We start from the raw sequence: 23,833 nt of genomic DNA, 5'->3' as shown, positions 1-23,833 counted from the left end.
CCCTCAGTAGTTGTTGGAAAACAAAACAGAGCAAACAAAGTGGTGGATATTGGATTTACATTTGTCCGTTAGACGTAAACACAACTTTAAATGAATGCCAAAGCTGCTCTGTGTCTGCTGGGTGTGTAACACACATTGGTCATTTTGGAGAGGGTATTTTTCATTAACCAAAAGCACATGGTGTTAAGAGTCAAATTTAAGGAAGGAGATATGATATTTATACTGCTCTCTATGTACTTGTTCAATCAATGTATGGATTGTTTTTATCGTTTTCAAACTACTTTGAACGTGGCTGCAGTTGAAACGTAGTTTTTCAATGTGGCATGTGTTGCCCTGCTTGGTGTTGAATCCTGCTTCAACACCAATGAGGACTGACACAATTACACAAGCAAACACAAGCTAGCTTCTAATAGTACATCTTGAGTACAGGACTGTCCTAGGAACAGTGTCTGCTCAGAGACTTAGAGCTTCAAAGTGGGCGGGATGGGGGAAGAATCAAGCACGGCCAATTGAAAGCATGACTGAAAGACACTGGGATACCCACTGAAACCGAAACTGAAAGAAAACTTAAAAGCAGAAGAACAAGGAGAGAACAGAGAACAACCATTAAAGCAAATTGGTTAAAAGAGTTGGGCATTAAGAAATGAGCTCAAGAGAGAATTGGTGACCTTGACTTTGAGTAAAAGGCATCAGCATGAGCCTCGGAAAGAGACTTTTATATGAAAGGGATATGGGAAGCAGGCAGTGCTGAGCAGGCTCAACGAAAAGACAAACGAATGACAGAGAGAGACAAAGCGTAGGAGAGGGCGAGGGGGTGATTAACAGGGTCCAAAAGAAACGTATTACATGCCCGGCGAAAAGAAATGTGATTCATCTGGAATCCTTTAAGCCCCGAGTGAACGCAGAATCTGCCCATTATGGAACTTCATCATACCTCCCTCTCTCCCCCCCCCACACACACACTCTCCTCATCCCTCTTTCTTTCCATGTGTCTTTCTCTGGCCTCCAGCTAATCTCGTCCCCCCAGCTGCGGTCTCTATTTCTCCAGCAGAAAGAGCCCCAGCGACTCCTGAAAGCGATGCCACTTTCTGCTATTCTTCCTGCGCCGCATTACACACAAAGGAAGGCTACACCTCCCTTTCGCTCGGCTTATCTCCCTCCTAATTGGCTGTGAGTGGCGGGAGGTTCTGTTCCTGCCTCGGTGGTGAGATCGTTGGACGAGACTGGAGAGCTGCTGGGATTTAAATGTCACACTGATTAGGTTCTTGGTCAAGGCGCTGGGACCCTGAATGGTGAAGCAGTCTTGTTGAAGGTAGAGGTCTCTGTTGACAGGACGGGGTCTCAGGCACAGGAGGACAGAGAGGAGAGTGGAGGCACTGAGAGTGACTTGACATATTGGAGAGGCCAGCAGAGACAGAGCAGAAGGATCCAGCTTAAACTGTAGATTACTGCTGCTGAGGAGGGGCTCCTAATGGGGGGTTTGGCTACTATATGGCTGCATCAAACCACCTAGATATATAGATGGATAGATAGGTAGATAGGTAGATAGATCGATAGATCGATAGATAGATAGGTAGATAGATTGATAGATAGATAGATAGATAGATAGATAGATAGATAGATAGATAGATAGATAGATAGATAGATAGATAGGTAGATAGATAGGTAGATAGGTAGATAAATAGATAGGTAGATAGATAGACAGATAGAGAGAGAGAGAGAGAGAGAGATAGATAGATAGGTAGATAGATAGATATATAGGTAGATATACAGATATATAGATAGATAGGTAGATAGATAGATAGATAGGTAGATAGATAGATGGATAGATAGATAGGTAGATGGATAGGTAGATAGGTAGATGGATAGATAGACAGATAGATGGATAGAGAGATAGATAGATAGATAGATAGATAGATAGATAGATAGATAGATAGATAGATAGATAGGTAGATAGGTAGATAGGTAGATAGATAGGTAGATAGGTAGATGGATAGATAGAGTCTTCATAACCTTTACTCTCACTAAAAGACAGAACTTGGTGTGAGAGCAAAACTTTTGTTTCTTGAGTTCACGATGCAGATGTGCCAGATTAAAGAAGTGCTGCTGATTCCCAGGAGGCGTTACGCAAGGTTCTGCTTTCATGTTCAGGTTTGTTGTGATAGCAAGACAGGTGGCACCGCTGAGCTGAGAGACCTCATGAATGAGTGAACAGATTATCAATATGAAAAACTGATGAAAGATTTAGCCTAGACAGATTTCTACCTGCTATCTCCCACTGTGGTACCTTTGGTTGAACATGTTAAGGTCCTGTTGTAATGGACCGATTGCTGAGACTCCTGTTTTGGAGCTTTTCTGAGAATCACTCATCCGTAAAACTCATGATTAAAAGTGAATGGGGGTCCACTCTCAATACACAACGCAATATGTAGCCTACAGAGTTGTGTTAAGTATAAGTACATTTACTAAAGTACTGTACTTAAGTTCAATTTTGAGGGACATTTTATGCTACTGTGTACTTCTACTCCACTACAGTTCAGAGGTAAATGGTGTACTTTTACTCCACTACATGTATTTAATACCTTTAGTTACTTCACAGATGTGGATGAATGATGTGAAATCTAATCAAGTGTTAAATCAGACTTTAGTTCCACCTGGAGTAAATCCACCAGCTACCCTGCAGTATACAAAGTCATTCAGACTAGCTGCACCTTTACCAGCTTTGAGAACACTTTCATGATCAATCATTATAAAACATATCATATATATTATTCTGAAATGGACCAATCTGCACAATTACTACTTTTACTGTCGCTACTTTCACTATATTTTGATGAGAATACTTTTCTACTTTTACTTGAGGAACATTTTGAATGCAGGACTTTTACTGTAACAGAGTATTCCTACACTCTGGTACTTCTACTTTTACTCAAGAACAAGACCTGAGTACTTCTACTTTTACTAAGTACAAGACCTGAGTACTTCTACTTTTACTCAAGCACAAGATCTGAGTACTTCTACTTTTACTCAAGCACAAGATCTGAGTACTTCTACTTTTACTCAAGTACAAGATCTGAGTACTTCTACTTTTACTCAAGTACAAGATCTGAGTACTTCTACTTTTACTCAAGCACAAGATCTGAGTACTTGTACTTTTACTCAAGTACAAGATCTGAGCACTTCTACTTTTACTCAAGTACAAGATCAGAGTACTTCTACTTTTACTCAAGTACAAGATCTGAGTACTTCTACTTTTACTCAAGCACAAGATCTGAGTACTTCTACTTTTACTCAAGTACAAGATCTGAGTACTTCTACTTTTACTCAAGTACAAGATCTGAGTACTTCTACTTTTACTCAAGTACAAGATCTGAGTACTTCTACTTTTACTCAAGACCTGAGTACTTCTACTTTTACTCAAGTACAAGATCTGAGTACTTCTACTTTCACTCAAGTACAAGACCTGAGTACTTCTACTTTTACTCAAGTACAAGATCTGAGTACTTCTACTTTCACTCAAGCACAAGATCAGAGTACTTCTACTTTTACTCAAGATCAGAGTACTTCTCCCACCTCTGTAAAAGTAATGAGTAAATAGCAGTGGAGTAGAAGGAAGCCTCACATGGAAATAAGTAAAGTACCCCAATATTGAACTTCAGTACAGCGCTTGAGTAAGTGTACTTCACAGCATTAAACCACTGGTTACCGTTGAACCATCTCTGTCTGGTTTTCTGCCATCAGCTTGCTTCCTCCTAAAGAAAGCTGAATGATCAGAAGAAGAAAAGTAAACACCAAATGGAACACAGTACAGTATGGGCTCTGCCAGTGTCTTAAAGACCTGAAATAAAATGTCCAACTTAAAGGAAATGTGTGACGGACAGTCCATACCTGTGTGCTGCGCAGCGGCGTCTGCCCTGGTGACGGTGCTGATGACGTGGAGGTCCTGGAACAGAGCGACTCCTTCTGGTTCCTGGAGGTCAGAGGTCGGCAGGTCCAGTCTCTCCAGGCCGGTGATGGTGATCCGGGGCTCAGAGGGCTGCAGCACCATCACCACCGCATCGATGTCCAGGATGCTGATGCAAGTGTCTTCACCAAAACACCTAGAGAGGGGCAGGGAGGAGATTGGCTTGAGACTGTCCAATCAAACAAGGTGCAGGTTTAAAGTTACGGACACTGGTGCAAGGGCTGGTTTGCCTTCACTAACTGTACGGAGGCTCAGTCACTGGTTCATTTTCATCTACAAAGCCATGTTAGGGAAACTTCCATCCTACATCTGCTCCCTGATCTCACGGCGAATTGTAAGTGGCTACTGCCTGAGATCGCATGCTGTGGTTTTATTAAATGTGCCAACTGCTAGGACTGTCTTAGGGAAGACAGCTTTTAGATGCACAGCTCCACTGTCTTGGAATCGTCTGCAATTGAAATGGAAACTGAGCAATCTGGTTCCACTAAATGTTTTTAAAGCTCGGTTGGATGCTACTCAATCGGAAGCTGTTGGTACCTGCTCATGTGGATAGTTATGTAAATTGCAATCCCAGTCATGATGCTGTAAGATGTCCTTTTTGTTGTTCTGTTTATGTTTTTATGTTTCATGTGGAACCTACTTGAGCAGTTCTCCGTTGAAAAAGAGATCAATGATCTCAATGGGATACTCCTGGATAAATAAAGGTTTGAAATGACTTCCACACAGCCTGGACTAGCATCAGATCCAGCTCTAATGTCAGCAAAGCCACTGTTAAGCCTCTCTTATACTTATACACACATACATAGACCCTCACATGTACAATAAAGGGAGTACAAGAGACCATTCTACCAGGGTCAACGATACCAAAACAAACAAACAAACAAACAGACCTTAACCACAAAAAACAACATTGAAATCAAATTAAATAAATAATATTCTCTCTTAAACTCCTACCCGACATACAGTGTAATCCGTGAGGTTTTGATGCAGGTCAGAAGTTGCCTGGTCTTCATTTTTGTTGAAAAGAACAAGGTTTCAAAGTTACATACAACCTTTTTCAACGCCATATTGTAGTGAGGTCCTGCTTCCTCTTTGAACGGAGTCATTTCATTGTTCAATTAACACATAAGAGAGAAGTCAAAACCTATTTAGGCAGGATTTGCTGATATTCAAAATAGTTCTTGATCAAAACTTCCTGTAAAAAAACTATTTTAGTTTTTTTACATTTAGCTATTTTGTAGAGAATAAACAAAGAAGCAATTTTCACCAGTCTTGACACCGAGCTAAGCCGATCTCATGGTGGGGATAACTTGATATACATCTTATCAAGCGTGTCAGTCTTTGCATCCCACGCTCTGTAAGAAAGTGTTTTTTTCATTTAACCTTTTACAAACAATTCAATGAGTGAGTGTTTCAATTTGTTTATAGGCAGAAAGGATATTGGTTTGTGACTGTCCAATCAAACAAAGTGCAGTGTTGTTTTTGAGTTATGAATACTCCTACACAGCCTGGACGAGCATCAGATCCAGCTCTAATGTCAGCAAAGTCACTGCAAAGCCTCTCTTAAACTCTTACTGGACACACCGTTTAATACGTGAGGTTTTGATGACGTTTAGGTCAGAAGTCGTCTGGGCTTCATTTTGTTGAAAAGAACACGATTTTCAACAACCTGAGTTACATATAACCTTTTCAACGCCATATTGCCGTTAGGTCCTGCTTCCTCTTTGAACATAGTCATCGAATTGTTCAATTAAAACCTGATATGTCAAAACCAATTTAGCCCAATTTCTAGGCTTCAAACTGAAAACAGTTCCAATTTGTTTTACATTTCGCTCTCTGTAGAGAATAAACAAAGAAGCACATTTCCCCCGATACTAGTCTTGACACCAAGCTAAGCCGATCTCGTGATGGTGATAGCTTGATATATCGTATCAGGCGTGTCATCCCACGCTCTTTAAGAAAGTGTTTTTCCCGAAATGATTCCTTTTAGTTTGACAAACAATTCAATGAGTGAGTGTTTCAATTGGTTTATAGGCACATGACTGTATGTTCTTTCACAAGTAGCACTACTTTCATAACACATTACATATTGTGTTATATAAGTAGATACATTGACATTTCAAAACATGTTTTCTATGGTGACTAATGTCCCTTCACAATACCATGACATTGACCCAAAGCTTCCACACACACTTCCACACATAAGTTTCCCTTTGTGAGTGCATGCCGGGGTCACTGAGAGCATCTCTGTATTTTCTTCCTGATTTCACTTAGCATGGCTAAACCCCGTGGAGTGGAGGTCTTATATAAGCGGCATCAGGAACACGGCACACTTGGGGACGTTTTACAAAACAGCTCCGTCTCCAAGTAACAGCTATTCAGCCTCAGAATGTAAAACTGTACACATTACCAGTTTAACAATACACCAACATGAGCTCTTTGCTGCATTCAAAGCTGATACATCCAGACCACAGGGTGCGCAGTTATCCAGGGGTACAGCTCCGACGGCTTTTAGGCGGCAGACAAAGACCTGCAGCAGACTTCCCGCTGTGCACGTGCACTCCAGTGTTTGCTAACATGTGTTTAAATGCACAGCAACCAACCGTACGTACACACACACACACACACACACACACACACACACACACACACACACACACACACACACACACACACACACACACACACACACACACACACACACACACACACACACACACACACACACACACACACACACACACACACACACACACACACACACACACAGCGTATAGACTGCAGATTACACATCAATCAAATGGAAAACACAGAGGAGAGAAGGGGAGGGAGGGAGGGAGGGAGGGGGAGGGAGGAGTGGGTGGCTGTGAAAGCTGAACAAACAAGCAGATTTTTCTTTTTACATTTCATGGAAGGCCTTTCAAGCGCCCGAACATCTGTCGGTGGGAGGGACATCAATGCGTTCTCTGTAACCAGCTACAGCGATGAAATCATAACAAGCTTATTTCCAGCGTTGGAGACCCGGGCTATAAGATTTCAGCTGTTATGCCTCCTGTTTTTTGTCACCTGCAGTCTCTCTCCTGCGATGCATAAATCCATATGATGATTAACCATATGTTTTCTCGTCTCTGGCTGCGGAGTTTCATGTGCATGTTTTTCTATGAATAGAAGTAGAACAACTGGAAGGATATGGAAGTGAATTGGATTAGGTTTGTCTCAAAGCATGCTAACAGTGAATTTGCATACTGGATGTGTGTTTCTGTAGAATATTTGCTTAGCATGACTTATACACATCCTCTCACCCATGTACAAGATTACCGTTGTACTAGCCAGAGGAATTTTTAAGCACGTGGGCATTTTAAGTAGGCGGTCAACAGCTGGAGGGGCTCCAATGTATCGGGGGTGAAATTATCTTTTTGCCTTTTTATTGTTTATTTAAACTTCTTATGTCTATAAACATGTTTTTATTGTAGTTTTTATTTGATATTTTATGTATTTCATTCTAACATGGAGCAACTAGCAAACCCAATTTCCCTCCGGGTAAAAAAGTATTCTGACTGATTTATATGAAATACTATATGACAGTAAAAAAGAATAAGGTCTAAAAGGGTGATTTGTAAAATATCAATAAAGAAAAAGTAAATCTGTTTACAGTTCTGTTTCAAATGGGTGTTGAGAGATGTATCCATAGATCTCTTCATTTTGCTCTCAAAGTGCACCAGATTGATGCTTTTAACTTAATCTTTCCAGGGGAGCATGCCCCCGGACCCCCCTATGTGAGGTCCACACACCACCTATAAAAATAGCACTTTACCCCTGCTTACACCTATATGCCGTGAGCTGATTATCGAGCCTTCATTGTAACAGTTGCAGGTACGTTGTGTATATGCGTGGGGAGTGTTGCAGTAGAACATGTGGTGCAGTGGGTTGAGCGTTGGTGTTCGGATCAGGGTGTCACAGGTTCAAACCCCACTGCAGTCAGCATGTCGTTGTGTCCCTGAGACACTTCACCCCAAATTGCTCCAGTGGGGATTGCCCACAGTATTGAGTATGTAAGTCGCTTTGGATAAAAGCGTCTAACACGTAACATGTCATGTAAAATTCCACTGTAGCGACCGGTACATTAATGGGAAACCCTAAATGTTTGAGTACCCTCTATGAAATGTCAAGCTACCCCACAGCACCCCCAAAATAAATCTCGGGCGCCGCCACTGAGCCTGACTTGTGTTGGGGGGGGCCCGACTTTTTTTTTTCTCTAAAGAGCAAAGGTTTGGGAACCACTGCTATAGAGTGTTATATAGGTTTTAGTGCATTCACATGGTCTGCAAAGGACTTCCTGAACCTAATGACATCACACTTACGCCTCTATTGGTTAGCGCTCCAACACATTGTACGTGATAGGCTAAGGAGCGGGACATCTCTAAGTGGTTGACCAATCACAACAGAGCCGGCCAGCTAACCAATCAGAGCAGACTGGGCTCTGGGTTCAGACAGAGGGTGAAAAGAGGTGCTGCAGCACAGGCAGTATGAGAACAATAAAGAGCTTTTTGAACATTAAAGCAAGGAGACATGTCACAGGAGAGACACAAACTCCTTTACAGTAGGTTATATATCATATTACCATAATCTGATTGATTTGGAGGTTCCATCAACCAAAGTTCCTGGTATTGTTTCACATTAAAAGCCTGGCTATCAAGGGAAGGCGGGAAAACATTTTATGTGAAAGTCCTAGAGGCAGTGTTGAAGGCATATAGTGTCATTTCACAATCAAATGTCGGACACATTTGCATAATCATAATCAAGCGTACATATATAATGACTCTGCTTTTTGTCATTTTGTTATTTAGCCCAAACTCAATCGTGACAAGTTCTTAAAAGACCCGATTAGTTCTACATTCAAGCAGCTTACTTACTGGCTTTATCGTGTCTGATTAAACAAGACAAAATCCACATTTAGTTTGAAAACAAAATAAAAGAAGAGTCCCTGAAACGTGGCCCGACAGCTGGATGGATGGAAATGTAACTTTTGTCTTTAATCCTCCGCAGTCGGTTGTCTGAGGCCACAGTTTGAGACGAAAACATGTTTCAGGGCATCGTGTAATCTCTCCTGTTTCTTCCCTGTGACCACAGCCGGTGTGTGTGTGTGTGTGTGTGTGTGTGTGTGTGTGTGTGTGTGTGTGTGTGTGTGTGTGTGTGTGTGTGTGTGTGTGTGTGTGTGTGTGTGTGTGTGTGTGTGTGTGTGTGTGTGTTTGTGTGCACTGCTCGGGCACTAAGCCATTGTTGTGAGCACTGGGAGATACAAACCCAGTGATGCAGGGAGAGGGCTGCTGTGCTGGAAAAAACACACACACACACACAAAAAACCCTGGAGCCAATCCAACTTAATTATAAAGAAATATGACAAGGGAGCCTAAAAGGCGGAGACTGGCTCCAGTTACTTCTATGTTCTTCATGCCTGCAGTAATTGCAGTTATTAGTCGTAAGTAAGCAGCACATTTAATCGCATTTGGAGGAATTAATTAACATCTGTGTTTATTTGGGAGAAGTGATACGGTCTGAGGGGTGGTGGTGGTGGTGGTGGCGGGGTGTGTTCCAAACTTGCTGACGTGTTATGGCACGAGGCCATGTTTCAGGTTCTCTGTGAAATTAACTCTGGTAGAGAGGATCTTTGCTGCTGGTGTGTGTTCTGGATGGAGTGCTAAAACAGCTAATTGGAAGTTAAATCACCCGTGTATTAACGAGACTCCACACACAGATTTGCCGCTGCATGTAAACAGAAGTTGCTCACCGGCCACACACACACACACACACACACACACACACACACACACACACACACACACACACACACACACACACACACACAAATATAATCAAAGGTGTTACTCATAGGTCTTTTTTTCCTGAGCAAAGTTGCGTTTTTATAGAAATTATCTGTATTTTTTTTGTTGATAATCACACATATTTCTGTATGATTTATATATTTCGGTGAAGCAAAGAAATAGTGTGTATACAAACCCTCGTGAATTCCTCTGATAAAATCTAATCATTTTTTAATCACTCATATTTCCTCCTGGCACCTGTGCTCAAACACCAGTAATTGCATTTATTTTTCAGTAGAAGCTATGCTGTTTAAATCTTCATTGATATATACAGTATGTCCCATGTTGCAGCAGGCCACACATTAAACACACTTTGAATAAGGAAAAATTGTATTTCAACCAACACAACTTTGTCATATGTTTTAAAATGTAAGAGCAAGAAAAGCATATATAGAAAAGGTTGTTAACGGTGACTCGGTTCCATTCAATGTCCCTTTTAGCTGATACAACTTTACAATAACTGGGTCTAGCTCACATAAAAGGGGAGCTATCATGCTAACTTTCAGGTTTCATGTACTTAGTGTCTCTACTGTGACATGTCTCCATGCTTTAATGTTCAAAAAGCTCTTTATTGTTCTCATACTGCCTGTGCTGCAGCACCTCTTTTCACCCTCTGTCTGAAACCAGAGCCCAGTCTGCTCTGATTGGTTAGCTGGCCGGCTCTGTAGTTTATTAAATTATATTAATTTACACCTGTGCTTTTCCTGACTTGTCAAAAATGTAGTTTTTATGAAGCTATATTCCAGCTTTCTATCTTCTAGGTCTTTAATGAGAAGTTAATTAACAGTAAGAAAGAATTAAGAGGCTAGATTTTAACTCCTTTCAAGTTGAACACTTCTGCAACTTCACATCGATTAAACTGGATGCAATGTAGTGTCTCTTTTCTGAGAGTTTGTTTCCTTAGTATGTGTTCATACTCTCCATCAGGGGTGGGAAAGGTTTGTCCTACAGAATAAATATCAGAGGGTTTTCACACCGTCTGTAGGTAAGATTAGGAGCGTTTGTTTAATTATTTTCTCGATGCCTGCAGTAATTTGCAGTTACAACGTGTCAGCGAGAACCAAGGTTAATTGCATTGGCAGGAAATATTTAACATCTCTGAGCATTCAGTGTTATGGCAGGATGTTTAAAGCTCTCGGTGTTACTAACTTGGAGATTTTCTTTCACTGGTCTCGATTCAAGTATAAAAATAAACTGAAGGCTAAACACATATGTTTTGAATGGCGCCCACATTTGCACACACACACTTTATCTGCAAGTTATTCTTAACCCTGTTTCCATCCCACGCACACACGCACGCACGAACACAGCTTGAGCAACTAGCAGACCAGTCAGCAGTCTGTGTGTAAAACTTAATATAAACAATAGTAGTCCTTAATAATCGGTGTGCTTCCAGCTCCGGTGATTTTGCTTCATCACCACACACACACACCCACACCCACACACACACACACACACACACACACACACACACACACACACACACACACACACACACACACACACACAGTCTAAGTTTTCGGGCCCACGGCCGTGCGTCAAACCCAACAGGGGGGCGGAGCTTGTTTCCTGCGGCTGCGCTCCAGGGGTCTACATATATTTAAAACAATCATGAATTTTAATGGTAACCCCAAGAGAGGCTGTTACACCAGCCAGACTCTCTCCACCCCCCCTCCCTCTCTTTCTCTCTCTTTTTATACATCTCTTTCTTTCTCCTCCGGCAAAATCCATGCTGAATATTTAATACAAAATGTAAAAGCTGGCCCCCGATGGCAACAGCAAACTGAAACTTCTATATTAAAGGCAAAGGAAAGTAACAGCTACAGCGAGATAGGAGCGGTTTACTTCCAATAAATAAGATGTTTTAAAAAAGAAAAGACACAGCTGTGGTAAAACACCAACGTATTGATGTTATTTATCAGGAAGAGGAATCTAAAATACACTCTGGCTTTTTCCAAACGATAAAAAAATAACTTTAACAATGTATTTGTTTACAATTACTAGATACCTGTAAAAATATAATGCAATCAGGAACCTAATCTGAGTATTAAAATACCAAAAGTTATTTAACCTGATTACTCTGCGTTACTTTTGGAATACCTCAATATCAAAAGCTACAATCAAGCAGTTTCACTTTAAGTGTATGATGTAAGACAAGAGAACAATGTGACCTTAGAAAAGAAGAAAACCAGGATATTGAGGATCAAACATGTGTCGCCTGCTTTGAGATTTTAGTGATAAGAAAACCTGCCTTTCATGAAGCAGATTCAGGCAGTAGGCGTATAGATTCACACTTAAAGCATTATCCTACAGAACAGTACGGTTTACAGAGAAGAGATAACATCTGATGCTTTTACAACAAGCTAGTTATCCCCGATTTTTAGAAATGTGACTAATCAGACCTTTTTTTATGTAACTTTAAGGCCATGTTTACACGGAGACGAAAACAAACCTTAGTCGAAATCAAAAAAGTCTTCCGTCCACACGGAATCGGCTCAATAAGCGTGTCCGTCCACACGAGACCGCTCGACCCGCTGGAGACGCTGTAGTACATATGCCGGGCCGCCACAAAATACACCAACAACAGCGAATAAGACCCCCCCGAGTATGGTTGCCATGGTTGCCTTTCTGTTTAGTCTCCGCGGTGGATTTAGCAACATGTAGTTCATGTAGTTCTCCATGTCCACTTGTTGCTGATGGTTGTGGTAAAGGAGCTGTAGATTTTGCACTAACATCTGTATCATGGTCAGTGGCGTCTGGAGCACGAATGCAACCCTGTGATCCGCCATTGTTGTCGTCGTTGTTGGCAAAACGCATCAGCAATGACGCGGGGGTGAGCAGGAGAGGTGGGGAGAGGCGGGGCTATGGCTAAGGAAATTATCGTATAGGACATACACACGGAGCCGTTTGCCCCCCCAGAGCGTTTCGTCCGCAGATCTATCCACCTTGGGAGCCGTTATCGTTTGAGGGCTCCGTTTCCGCGGTTACGTTACGGCCTCGTGTGAACGAACCGTCCATACGATAGAGAACTGTAGCGGATACAACCCGTTTCGTCTCCGTGTGAACGTGGTCTAAGGAAATACAGTTAACTTTTCTGTATCCTGATTACAGAATCCCGTTATCTGTAATCCCTTACTCCCAAAGCATAGAGAGAGGTGTTTCAGTAGGAAATTAAGTATCAGTCAGGGTGTGATATCTATCGTGGTAACACTTAGTGTCGAGGTGGGGTAACACTCCTCAAATCTGTGTGAGGAGATGCAGAGGAATCAGTACAACAGGAAAGGGATGCTATTATAAAGTTTAAACAAAATAAGCAAGACAGGCACAAATGAAGCTCAGCGCAAGTTCAACCAGGAAGACCGTGTTTATATCTGTCATTCACATATCTCCTTCTTACTACCCTCACCCCTCCAATCAGCAATCAGGGGCGTTCACTCCCCAGCTAAACCAACAAATCATCTCTATTCCCACAAGCCAATCATAGAACAAACCTTTCAAATCTACTCTCTCCCCTCCTGACAGCTGTCATTTCAGGTGACTTGACGCAGCCCCCCCCCCCCCCCCCCCCTCCCTTCCACCTCACATTCCTCCAAAACAAGGTTCACGCCAACGACCTCCATCAATCCCTTCATGCCTTCACCACCACCAGTGTCTAGACCCCAGGGGGGGTTCATCTGCTCGGTATTCCCCTCCCAGATGATACTCCCACGCAACGGGGTCTAATCAGCAAACACCATTACATTCATCTGTGTGTTCTAGGCAATACATATATGTTGTTACATTAAAGCATGGCTCTCCTGATTGAAGTGTAGGGAAAGAAGGAGTCATCAGTACGTACTGGACGGTGGTGGAGATGTGCAGACGCCGGATGCCTGGTGTGGGAAACTGACGAGAGTTTATGTAGGCGACTTTCCTCACAGCGGTGTTCATGTTTTCCAGGTCCTCTCCCTCCATTACCAAGATAGACTGAGCCGGGTTGAAGTGGAACTGGTGGACAAAGAGAAAAAACTGAAGTTAGACGGGTATAACTCACTGAGACTTTTATAACTGCACAGTTTCTCTTGATGCTTTATCATCGGTGAGTCATTCAAACTTTCAAAAGCTTCCATCTGTTATTTTGACGAGGGGGCCACGACGTGACACAGCTTTAACAATAGAATAATAATAACATGTATTAGTTGAGCACCTTTCAAAGTTCTTTCACATACAATTAAACCATTAATACAAACAGACAATACAATCAGCAAACAAAGCAGAGACTTAAACAGTAGAACGTAATAACAAAAACAATAAAATCACATAAAACCAACTCTAAAAAAGTGGGTTGTCAGTCAGAACATGTCACAATAAAGTAAATAGTTAATAGCTTACTTATTTCCACTGTGTAATTGCAATGGATCAGCTGTCCAAAGCAGCAGGGACTTTTATGTAACCTACCCTCTAGTCCTGGGCGACCCCCAAAATAACGGTGCCAGAGACTGGGGGGGGTGGTAGTGAATTAATTTGTTTTTAAACTTTCAGAAACAGAGCCTCGTTGCGGGGAAATTATACAGATGGCTAGTCCGCCCCTGAAAATATCTATGCAAACGTTATTATTAATAATAATTTAAAAAATATATATAAAAAAAATTAATCCATTTTTTTTTTTGTTTTTTTTTTTGAATTTGCCATTTTTATTTTGTAATCATTTCGCGACCCCAACCCCTGCTCTAGTCAGCCATTTACTTTATTCATTTCTTTCACAGCAGTATGACCCTGAGCCAGTATGAGTGATGCTAACTCACTACTTTCACAAGTCCACTTAATACTGCTACTAATAATGTTTTGGATGTGTCATTATTTGATTCAATTTCCTTAACGTGTGCTTGATTTTATGAAAGTCTTCTCTTTTTACATTAACTTGTATCTGCTCTGTCCCAAATGTTGGACAGATAAAGGATATGTGATATTCAAACTTGCTTCTATGGGTAATCCATAACAAATTAAAACGATGTTTGTACTTCATTACCATGAAAACGCAACTTCCCTTTGAGGGAAAAAAAAAACGTGTCCTCGTGTTTTGAGGTGTAGTTTCAGATCAACAAAATGCAGTGGCAGCATACTGTAGATGTATTGAAGACACATTTAAAAGTAGTATCTGTGTACCTTGTTTAAAATGGTCTAAAACATGGAGAGAACACTTGTATGGCCCTTGAATTCAACAGGATACACTGAAACTGTCACAAGTTAGACACTTCTATTATTGTTTGTTTGGTGGCTCATCTAAACTCTCCTGTCATTTCAGATCCCGCCTTCCTCCAGGCCTTTGTAATCAGCTCACTTCCCTCACCTGGTCTCCCCAGCCCTTCCCCTCACCTGTTACTCATTCCCTCATCACGCCACAGTATTTATACCACCTCACTTGTCTTGTTGTTTCCGCCAAGCTCTCCAGTGAGTGTTGGTCTCTAGCCTAGATTTTTGTCCTGCCCGGTTTTTGATCCCTGCCTGCCTGTTTACGGATCTCGAGTTCCTGCCTGCTCCCTGTCTGGTTGTGGTCGCCTGTCTGACGGATTTCCTGGTTTTGACGCTGCCTGTCCCTGACCTGAATAAACGGAACATTGCTATACACTGGTTGTATCTGAGTCGTGCTATTGGGTTCTGATCAGTACCTGTGATCGTGACAGAAACATTGACGTTAATTAAATATATTATGTCAAAAAGTTTCCCATCACTGTAATAGGATAGTTGAAAGCAATGCTATTAAGTTGAACCTAATATGTACTACTTACAGTACTTATTTAAACTCAATATGATATGTGTACATTTGTTTTATTGACAACAACTTGGTGGTGATTGTAATAGTTGGATTAAATATGGCTTAGTACTGTAGGTGTAACACTGGGTGATGATTTCGACAACCCGCCTTTTAAACAGTCAAACTGGGAGGACTCCACAGACGGAGGAAAGGAGGAAAGGAGACTAAGGTCTAGAGGAAATTAAATACTTGGTGGTTTCTTCTCACAAGCATCATTTTGGAGGAGTGTGTTCTCCTGCAGGGCTTGATGGCGGGGAACTGAGGCTCTTTTTCATTTAAACTTGTCTCCTATTTCCTAAAACTGGCCCTCAGCAGCAGGGGACGGCACTTCAGCGCTCCATGGGGCTCTCAACGCTCCCATTTGCTCCTTCAAACCTTCCCTTATGCTGCTGTTTCCTCTCATCTGCTGTCGATATACTCGCCGCCTATATGTCCCTCAGTCTTTCCTCCCCGCTCTGTAATTCTGCTCTCATTGTGCTGCGCCAGCTCTGAACCTGCTCGGCTAAACGCTGTCCTTAAGCCTCCCCTGGACGTGTGGGAGCCAGATGAGTGCGCGGCTAAGGAGAAAATGAAATAGCTCTTGAAAGATAAACTACACTGGCCCTGGAGGGGTTGTCCTCCTCTCCTCATCGCCTCTCCTCTTCTCAAAAAGGCTGGCACGGACCTCTTTGCTGCAGCACAGCTCTGTGGGCTGAGCAGACGGAGAGAGTAGGGGGGAGAAGAGGAAGATAAAAGCGTTTGAGGAGGGTAGGGGGCCGGCTTTGAGTCTATACACAAACCCATATCCATCTTGTCTGCCCTCTATCTCACACAGAGCAGGGAGATGGATTAGTGGAGCTGGTGGAAGTGGGGGTCGTCTGAGGGGTTTCAAAGAAGCCAAATGGTGATTTAGAGGAGTACTGTGTCTGTGTCAACTGGGATCAAAAAGGTTTGTTTACTCGCTACACACAGGGAAATTGTCCAAACATCTTCTGCTGCTAACAGGAAATACACTTTGCAGAACTTGTATCACTTTTGGAGAGATGTACTTATTTGCTTACTTGCCCCTAGTAAGAAAAGAAAACCTATATTATGGTAAATATGAACCTTCTGTATGTCCGTTAGCTTAGCTTAGCATACAGATTGAACCCGGGTTTGTCTGAAGGTAACGCAATCCACCTTCAACAAATGTCATTGATGGGGCGAAGCCTGCGAGCTAGTTCAGGCAGTCAACTCGAGCCCCTTGCCACTCTGCAACCAACCAAACAGAGTCTCCTTAACATGCCGCTCTATTTAACCAGCCAGATCTCTCTCTATGCATTGCTTGCTGCTGCTATCGCTGCAGCCACCTCTACGTCGCTGCTGCTTGCTGCCTCACCACCACCCCAGCTTCCACCTGTAGGCTCTGGGGTTAGTTATTTGATCATCACTCATCGCGCTATGTATATCTGTGGAGTGATGAGGCCCGAGCCTAGTCGCCAAACTTAACTATATGCTGCTTCTAATAAATATGTTAAAGAAACACGTGAGTTGTCTGACTGAACTAACTTATTTTAACGTTAGGGAACATTTTGTTTTAATTGATATCCCCACCTAGTGGCAAAAAGGTTATCAGACACACATGGACAACCTGTATGGAAGATGCTGATTATTTGTACATAAAACAACAAGAAAGACATTCTAAGTTTGCTTATCATTTTATTTGAGATTTGTTTTATTTTTATTTGAAGCTTGAAAAAGTCATATTTTCTTTGTGCAATGTGTATGGAAAAGTAGTTCCTCAATACTTGAGTAAATGTACTTACTCAAATGACACCACTGTCTCCATATCACAAGTTACATACATTTTTGATACGTCAGTACAAAAACAGAAATACAAGTTGGAATAAATAAATACCTTAATGTTTTTATCCAGGCTCTCCAGGGAGTTGATGTCCAGTCCCTCTTTGCACGCCTGCAGACAGGAAATGACTTTCTGACTCTCGATCTTCCCAGGTCGGATGGTGAGTCCGGATAGGCTGCCCCGGAAATACTGAGTGAACCACGGCTTCGTCACCTCGCCACCTACACACACACACACACACACACACACACACACACACACACACACACACACACACACACACACACACACACACACACACACACACACACACACACACACACACACACACACACACACACACACACACACACACACACACACACACACACACACACACACACACACACACACACACACACACACACACACACACACACACACACACACAAATAGCCACTTTGGGATACCATCAAGTTGTATTTGCTCTGGTATTGTTGCACCCAATGTCACTTAGTTTTTAAATGCGTGCACAAGAACAAAAGGTTCTGTAGGTCATTGGAACATCTGCAAGATCAAATACAGACTGCTCTAACCAATCTTTGAAATCATTAAAATGGGTTTCCTCTATTAAGTTGCATATAAATGTATTTTAAGATTATATAACTAGCAGTGACCTTATCCAATCTGTAGTTATGGGTCCTGATGACTGCATTAGCTATAATTGGCGTTAAGATGCATGTTTTGTCTCTCCTTTTCTGCAGGATGCTGCTGTAAAAAGTGCAAGTGCTACTGAGCCAGCCCATCCGGGATATCAATGTACGAGAAAAGTCAAAACATTTAAAGCATGTTCTCTGAACTCCATAAAGGCCAAAACCAGCTGGAAAAGTCTCTAAAAACACTCATTATCTAAAAAGGTTACTAGCTCTGGATATCATTTCCTTACGAACTCTTCTCTTCTCTTGTCTCTTGCTTTTCTCACCCTGTAATCCACCCAAACATTCAAAGTGCAGAACTGCAGCTTCAAGTGATGATAACAATGATCTGAGGATGAGTTACGGCCCGTCCACACACAGGCATGAAAAAGATCTTTCAAAGCTTCGCTCATTCACTTGAATGGGGTGACGTAGAAGATTTTTAATCTTCGCCGAACTGCATTGTGGAGAGCGGAGCATGGCTTTGCAAGCATCGTGAGCATCAAAAGTTGAGCAATGTTCAACTTTTGATGCTCCCAATGCTTTCGAAGCTGGCATCAGCCAATCAAATCCTGTTTATGCAAATCCCGCCAGTGCAAGCGCTAGCCAATCAAACCGCGTGTACTGTATGGAGATACCGCTGCGGTCTTTTCCATATGTCATAAAATGGAGGATAAATTAATCATCGCTGTAGGAAATGTCCCGGTAAATGGACTGTACTTATATAGCGCTTTATCCAGTCTTTAAGACCCCTCAAAGCGCTTTACATACTACATGTCATTCACCCATTCACACCCATTCATACAGGGCATTGTACCTTACTCTATAGGACCTAACATTCACACACATTCACACACCATTGGCCATGCCATCGGGAGCAACTCAGGGTTAAGTATCTTGCCCAAGGATACATCGACATGTTGACTGCATCGGCTGGGATCGAACCCACAACCTTCTGGTTGAAAGACGACCGCACTCCCTCGCAGCCACAGTCGCCCTAATACGCCCGGTCCTTTACGACTGCTCTCTGTTCACCTACCGGGACCTAAACCGGAGGAACCAGGCATGGAGGGAGGTGCCAGAGACAGTTGGTGAAACTGGTAGGTTTTCACCTGTTTGGGGAGTTTATATCCAGTTTACTTCGTTATAACATTGAATGGACAGTCATGTTTTTTTGCTTTGTATGCCGGGGGCGGGCGGGAGATTCCTGGGAGATTCCTGACTGGTTGTTGGTCGCCTTGGGCGCGTGAAATCGCCAAGCTTCAGACACGCCCAGCATCAAGATTTTTCAAGATTTTTTTCATGCCTGTGTGTGGACGGGCCGTAAGTAATGATAGTTTGAGTGTATGCCAAGAAACCATCTTTCTGTCTATGTATACAGTACATGTATCCATCTAGCCTTTCAGCACACTTCTGCTCCCATGTGATTATTGGAGACAACCAGAAAACAGTGCATTTTTATAATCTTTTCTTAACTTCTCCATTGGGAATGTTTGTCCTGTAGTCATTATCTAAAAGCATCAGTGGCTGTATGTTCAATGACGGTATTTGTTATCCCATGCATGAGATTTACTATGGATTTAACCCTTAGATGCCCTTAGAGTGACTGGACTCTACACTCTTCCATAAGTGGGTCTATGCAATTTTTGTCATTTTGGTTAAGAAAAATCACTTGTATAATATTTAGTATTATATTTTGGTTCACATTAGAAATATTTTATATTTAATTTTTCACAATTTATAATTTTAGACGGTTTTTTTTACATTTTGAAAAAAAACGTTTTGATCATATTGTCCCAAAGATCTCCGCTATTTTGAGACCCTCACAGTATTCCAGTTCCTTTTCAAAACTCATCTCTTCTCCTCTTGTCTACTCATCCCCCCCATCAATCCATGCCGGTTGATCAAGTTTGATAGTCCTATACCCCCCCCACCCTAACCTTCCCTCATATTGTAAAGTGATTTTGAGTCCTTGAAAAGCCCTATAAAAATATAATGTATTATTATTATTATTATTATTATTATTATTATTATTATTATTATTATTATTATTATTATTATTATTATTATTATACTGACGGGTATCAGATCTTGCTGTGTAAAATAATCTTCCTGAGAGGTGTCACGTGTGATGTAGTCTGTGTGGTCTACAGTGAATGTAGTCCTGACAGCAACAGGTGATAAGAATCAAAGGTCCCATTTTTGACCCGCTTGGGGTAGAAATACAAAAACTACAATTTCTTCAAATGTAAATTAAAAATTTGAATGGCATGATATCCAAAACCTGTTTTTTGAGGAAAAGCTGGAATTTGAAATGATAAAAAAAATCTAATTACAAAGATACTTCAAGAAAACCACCACATCAAAAGAGACCCACTTCTGCGTCTAAGGGTTAAGAAGAGACACTACCACTTGCAGGGGACTTGTACAACATCTGTTTTCAGGCCTCTGTGTTATTGCAATTACAGTTCATCAGAAGATACAGTTAAATTAGGGAATTGGTCCAAATCAGCCCCCATGTTGCCCCAAACTACCCCAGCCAGCTACCGAATGTTCACACAAAATCCTAGATCTAACTTTCTTCGTCTTTCCACGTGGCCTGAGAATGACCCCCATTTTGAAAATGTAACACCACGATGTTGCATAGTGTTGCCTCCCAGGTGCATGCAGTTGCTGGAAGATATACTTTTAGTCCACGAAACAGAGTCTATGAAACAGAACAGAAGAAATACTCTTATCTACAGTAACTGGAGTTGGGGAAATCCTCGATGTAACACCCCTTGGTTTCACTTCATCAGACTTTCCCAGATTGACCCAGGTAACCCTAATTCCCGGTGGGTGATTCAGACTCATGTATCACGGCTCTAAGTGATGAACCCGGGGTCTAAAAGTCTCCGTCAGAGCATTTAGAGACAAAGCTGACCACTGCTGGAATCACTTTGTTATGCCCTGATTTACTGGAAAATATATACGGAAAAACGGACCGCAGTAACTGAAGACACTCAAGACATAACCATCCCAACGATTGCTGAACTGTGGGTACATTTTACACCATGGCCCGTTAGATAAAGCTCCATTATTCCTACTGGTTCTGTGATCTAACCAACCCAAGTGGTTTCTCAATTGACAAGAGAGTGGGCAGATGGAAATATGGACGAAGCTGTTAAGAATTTTTAAGCATAATATTTCCGTACCTGTGTCTTTCGGCTCAAACTTTCTTTACTTGCTTACAAGTGTTAAATATTTCATAAATATAGGTTTAACACCTCAGATGCTTGGGCTGAACGATTTCCACTTTTGCACATGCCCCCAAAATGACTGCAAGTTTGGTAAATATTATACCGCTCGCCCTAATCTGTCCTGTCAAGCTTTGGACGGTTGCATGCTAAAAAAGTGAATGTTGTAGCAAGCCTAAACTGTGTTTGTATCTACTCTAATATAAGCTGCAAGCATAAACACGTCTGGCTGATTATACTACCGGCAGCAAGACTTGAGCTTTAGACTGCTATCAAGGCCAAAGTGTTAGCATATCATGATTTACACAATAGTATGCAGGGTTACAAATGACTGTTAAACGTTACATTACATTACATGTCACTTGTTAGAAGCTTTTATCCAAAGTGACTTCCTTACTCAATACTGTGGGCAATCCCCACAGGAGCAATTTGGGGTGAAGTGTCTCAGGGACACAACGACAAGCTGACTGCAGTGGGGTTTGAACCTGAACCAACACACAACCCACTGCGCCACACACCTCCTCCTCCATTACATCCTATGTGTATTAAAGTATATTAGTGCAAAGCTGCTTCTGTTGTGTCATCTACGTGGATAATAAACTAGTGAGGATGCTAGTTTGTTGACATTATTAGCCTCAGCCTTTTAGCACAACATCATGTAGATGCAGGGTTAGGGTTAGGGTTAGGGTTAGGGTTAGTAGCCATCAGGTGCTTATTTAGGGCTGGTTTTAAAGGATTGTTGATACAATTAGTCAGCTGGAAACATTTCAAAGTCAGCTAGACAAATTAACATTTTAACTTTCTCATTTAACTAATGTTAGCTTATTAGAAAGTTAGCATAAGCTTGTAAGATCGGACGGTGACGGTTGATATCGACAGCTAGAAACAACAAGCCTGCTTTTGTCTTTCTCTGTTTGAAATCAGGGGTCTAGTCTTCAAAAAGTATTATGAATTTAGACCATTAAACCTGCTACCTTTATCCTAGTAATGCTCACATGTGCTGTTGCACAATAGACCATTTTACAGGCAAACAAACAGTCAATATTTGTGGTTTTTGTGATTCATTCTGTGTATATACGCATATTCCTGGCTGCAATACTTTATTACTTGTCAGAGGTGAGCCCTTCACTGTCAACCTTTGTTTTAGTTCAGTATAATAACCCCAGCTGCTTCGCATGTTTAGAGAAATCTCCTGCATTAGCGCTCACTGACACCCTGCCAGGTACCACGGAGCAGAGTCAATCTCATAAAATCACAACAACACATTTGGATTCACGTAGAAAAGCAATACCCCGTCTTCCCTCTTTCCTATGCTTCACCTGCCCTCCCTCCTCATCTCAGTTACTATTCCCCTCCCTTTTTTCCTTGCCCTCTCTCTAGATGTCCACCTATCCCACCCTGACAGATGTTATCAATTTCGTCCGTGGCCAGAGAAACCATTAAGGGTCCCAGACAGTCAGAGGAGAGGGGATTAGCGAGAGGCTGCCGAGCGAGAGTGATATGGGTGATAAAACCGCTGATCATTCCACTTTACAGAGGCTGGTTGTTTCGTGGTGTCAGCTCTCCGTGCAGCGCTGCCTCTCACAGATCTTCACTCTGCCTTTTCCTCGGCTTTATTCGCGTCATTTCCAGAAAAAGTAACAGATGAGACGGACGAGGAGTGGGTAAACAGGAAATGAGATCGTTACCTAAGTGTAAAAGAGATATGGCAGTGCCTAGGTGCCTGTATCGTTTTTATTATACACTACACTGTATATATGTAGATATTTATGGTCTTATCTTTGCATGCGTGTAATCATCAGTACTTCCTTAACTGAATCTGGATCTGGAGGAATACTAAGCAAAACCAAGAGTGATCACGCTCAGCGGAGTATGAACAATCCCCACTAAATGTCTCTTATCATTTGTATTGTATTGTTTGGCATAGTTGAAAAAGCAATTCCAGATTTGTGTTACCTTAAAGGGGACCTATCATGCAAAATGCACTTTTGTACGTCTTTTATACATGAATATGTGTCCCCCCCGGTGTTCCAGGGAACTCACCAAGAGTCAGAAAACACAACCCTCTCTCTTTCCCTCCATACCCAAATCTCTTAAAAAGGGGCTGCAACGGATCTGATACAGACTGATCCAGATTTGAACACTTCTATGACGTCACAGAAGTGGCGCTACGGCTATTGGGCCAACTCCACCAATCAGGAGGAGACAGCCACGGACATTGCTGTTGGAAAGCGCTGGAGACGCTGTAGTACATATGCCAGGCCTGTAGATGGTGCTGTTCTCACAGAATCAGCCCATGCAAAGACAGTGTTAAATTGAACGAAATGAGGAATGGCTAAAATGCATGATCTGTTTGGTATTTTGAAAAATAAAAAGTATAATATGCATCATATAGGTATGGTCCTACACTATATTATTAAAATATAGCATGATAGGTCCACTTTAAATCAGATGGAACATT

General features: G+C 41.9%; 1 protein-coding gene across 1 annotated transcript in view; it reads right to left on the bottom strand.

The window, feature by feature from the left end:
* LOC307034963 (calsyntenin-2-like) overlaps positions 1-23,833 on the bottom strand; it is a 347,358-nt gene that overhangs the window by 13,102 nt on the left and 310,423 nt on the right. The window contains 3 exon segments of the mRNA XM_079673887.1: positions 3,889-4,100; positions 13,685-13,833; positions 17,517-17,683. Coding sequence (XP_079530013.1) covers positions 3,889-4,100; positions 13,685-13,833; positions 17,517-17,683 — 528 coding nt within the window.

This window comes from Notothenia rossii, assembly GCF_949606895.1.
Source record: "Notothenia rossii genome assembly, chromosome: 4".
NCBI lineage: Eukaryota > Metazoa > Chordata > Actinopteri > Perciformes > Nototheniidae > Notothenia > Notothenia rossii.
This window is presented reverse-complemented; position numbering and strand designations above follow the sequence as displayed.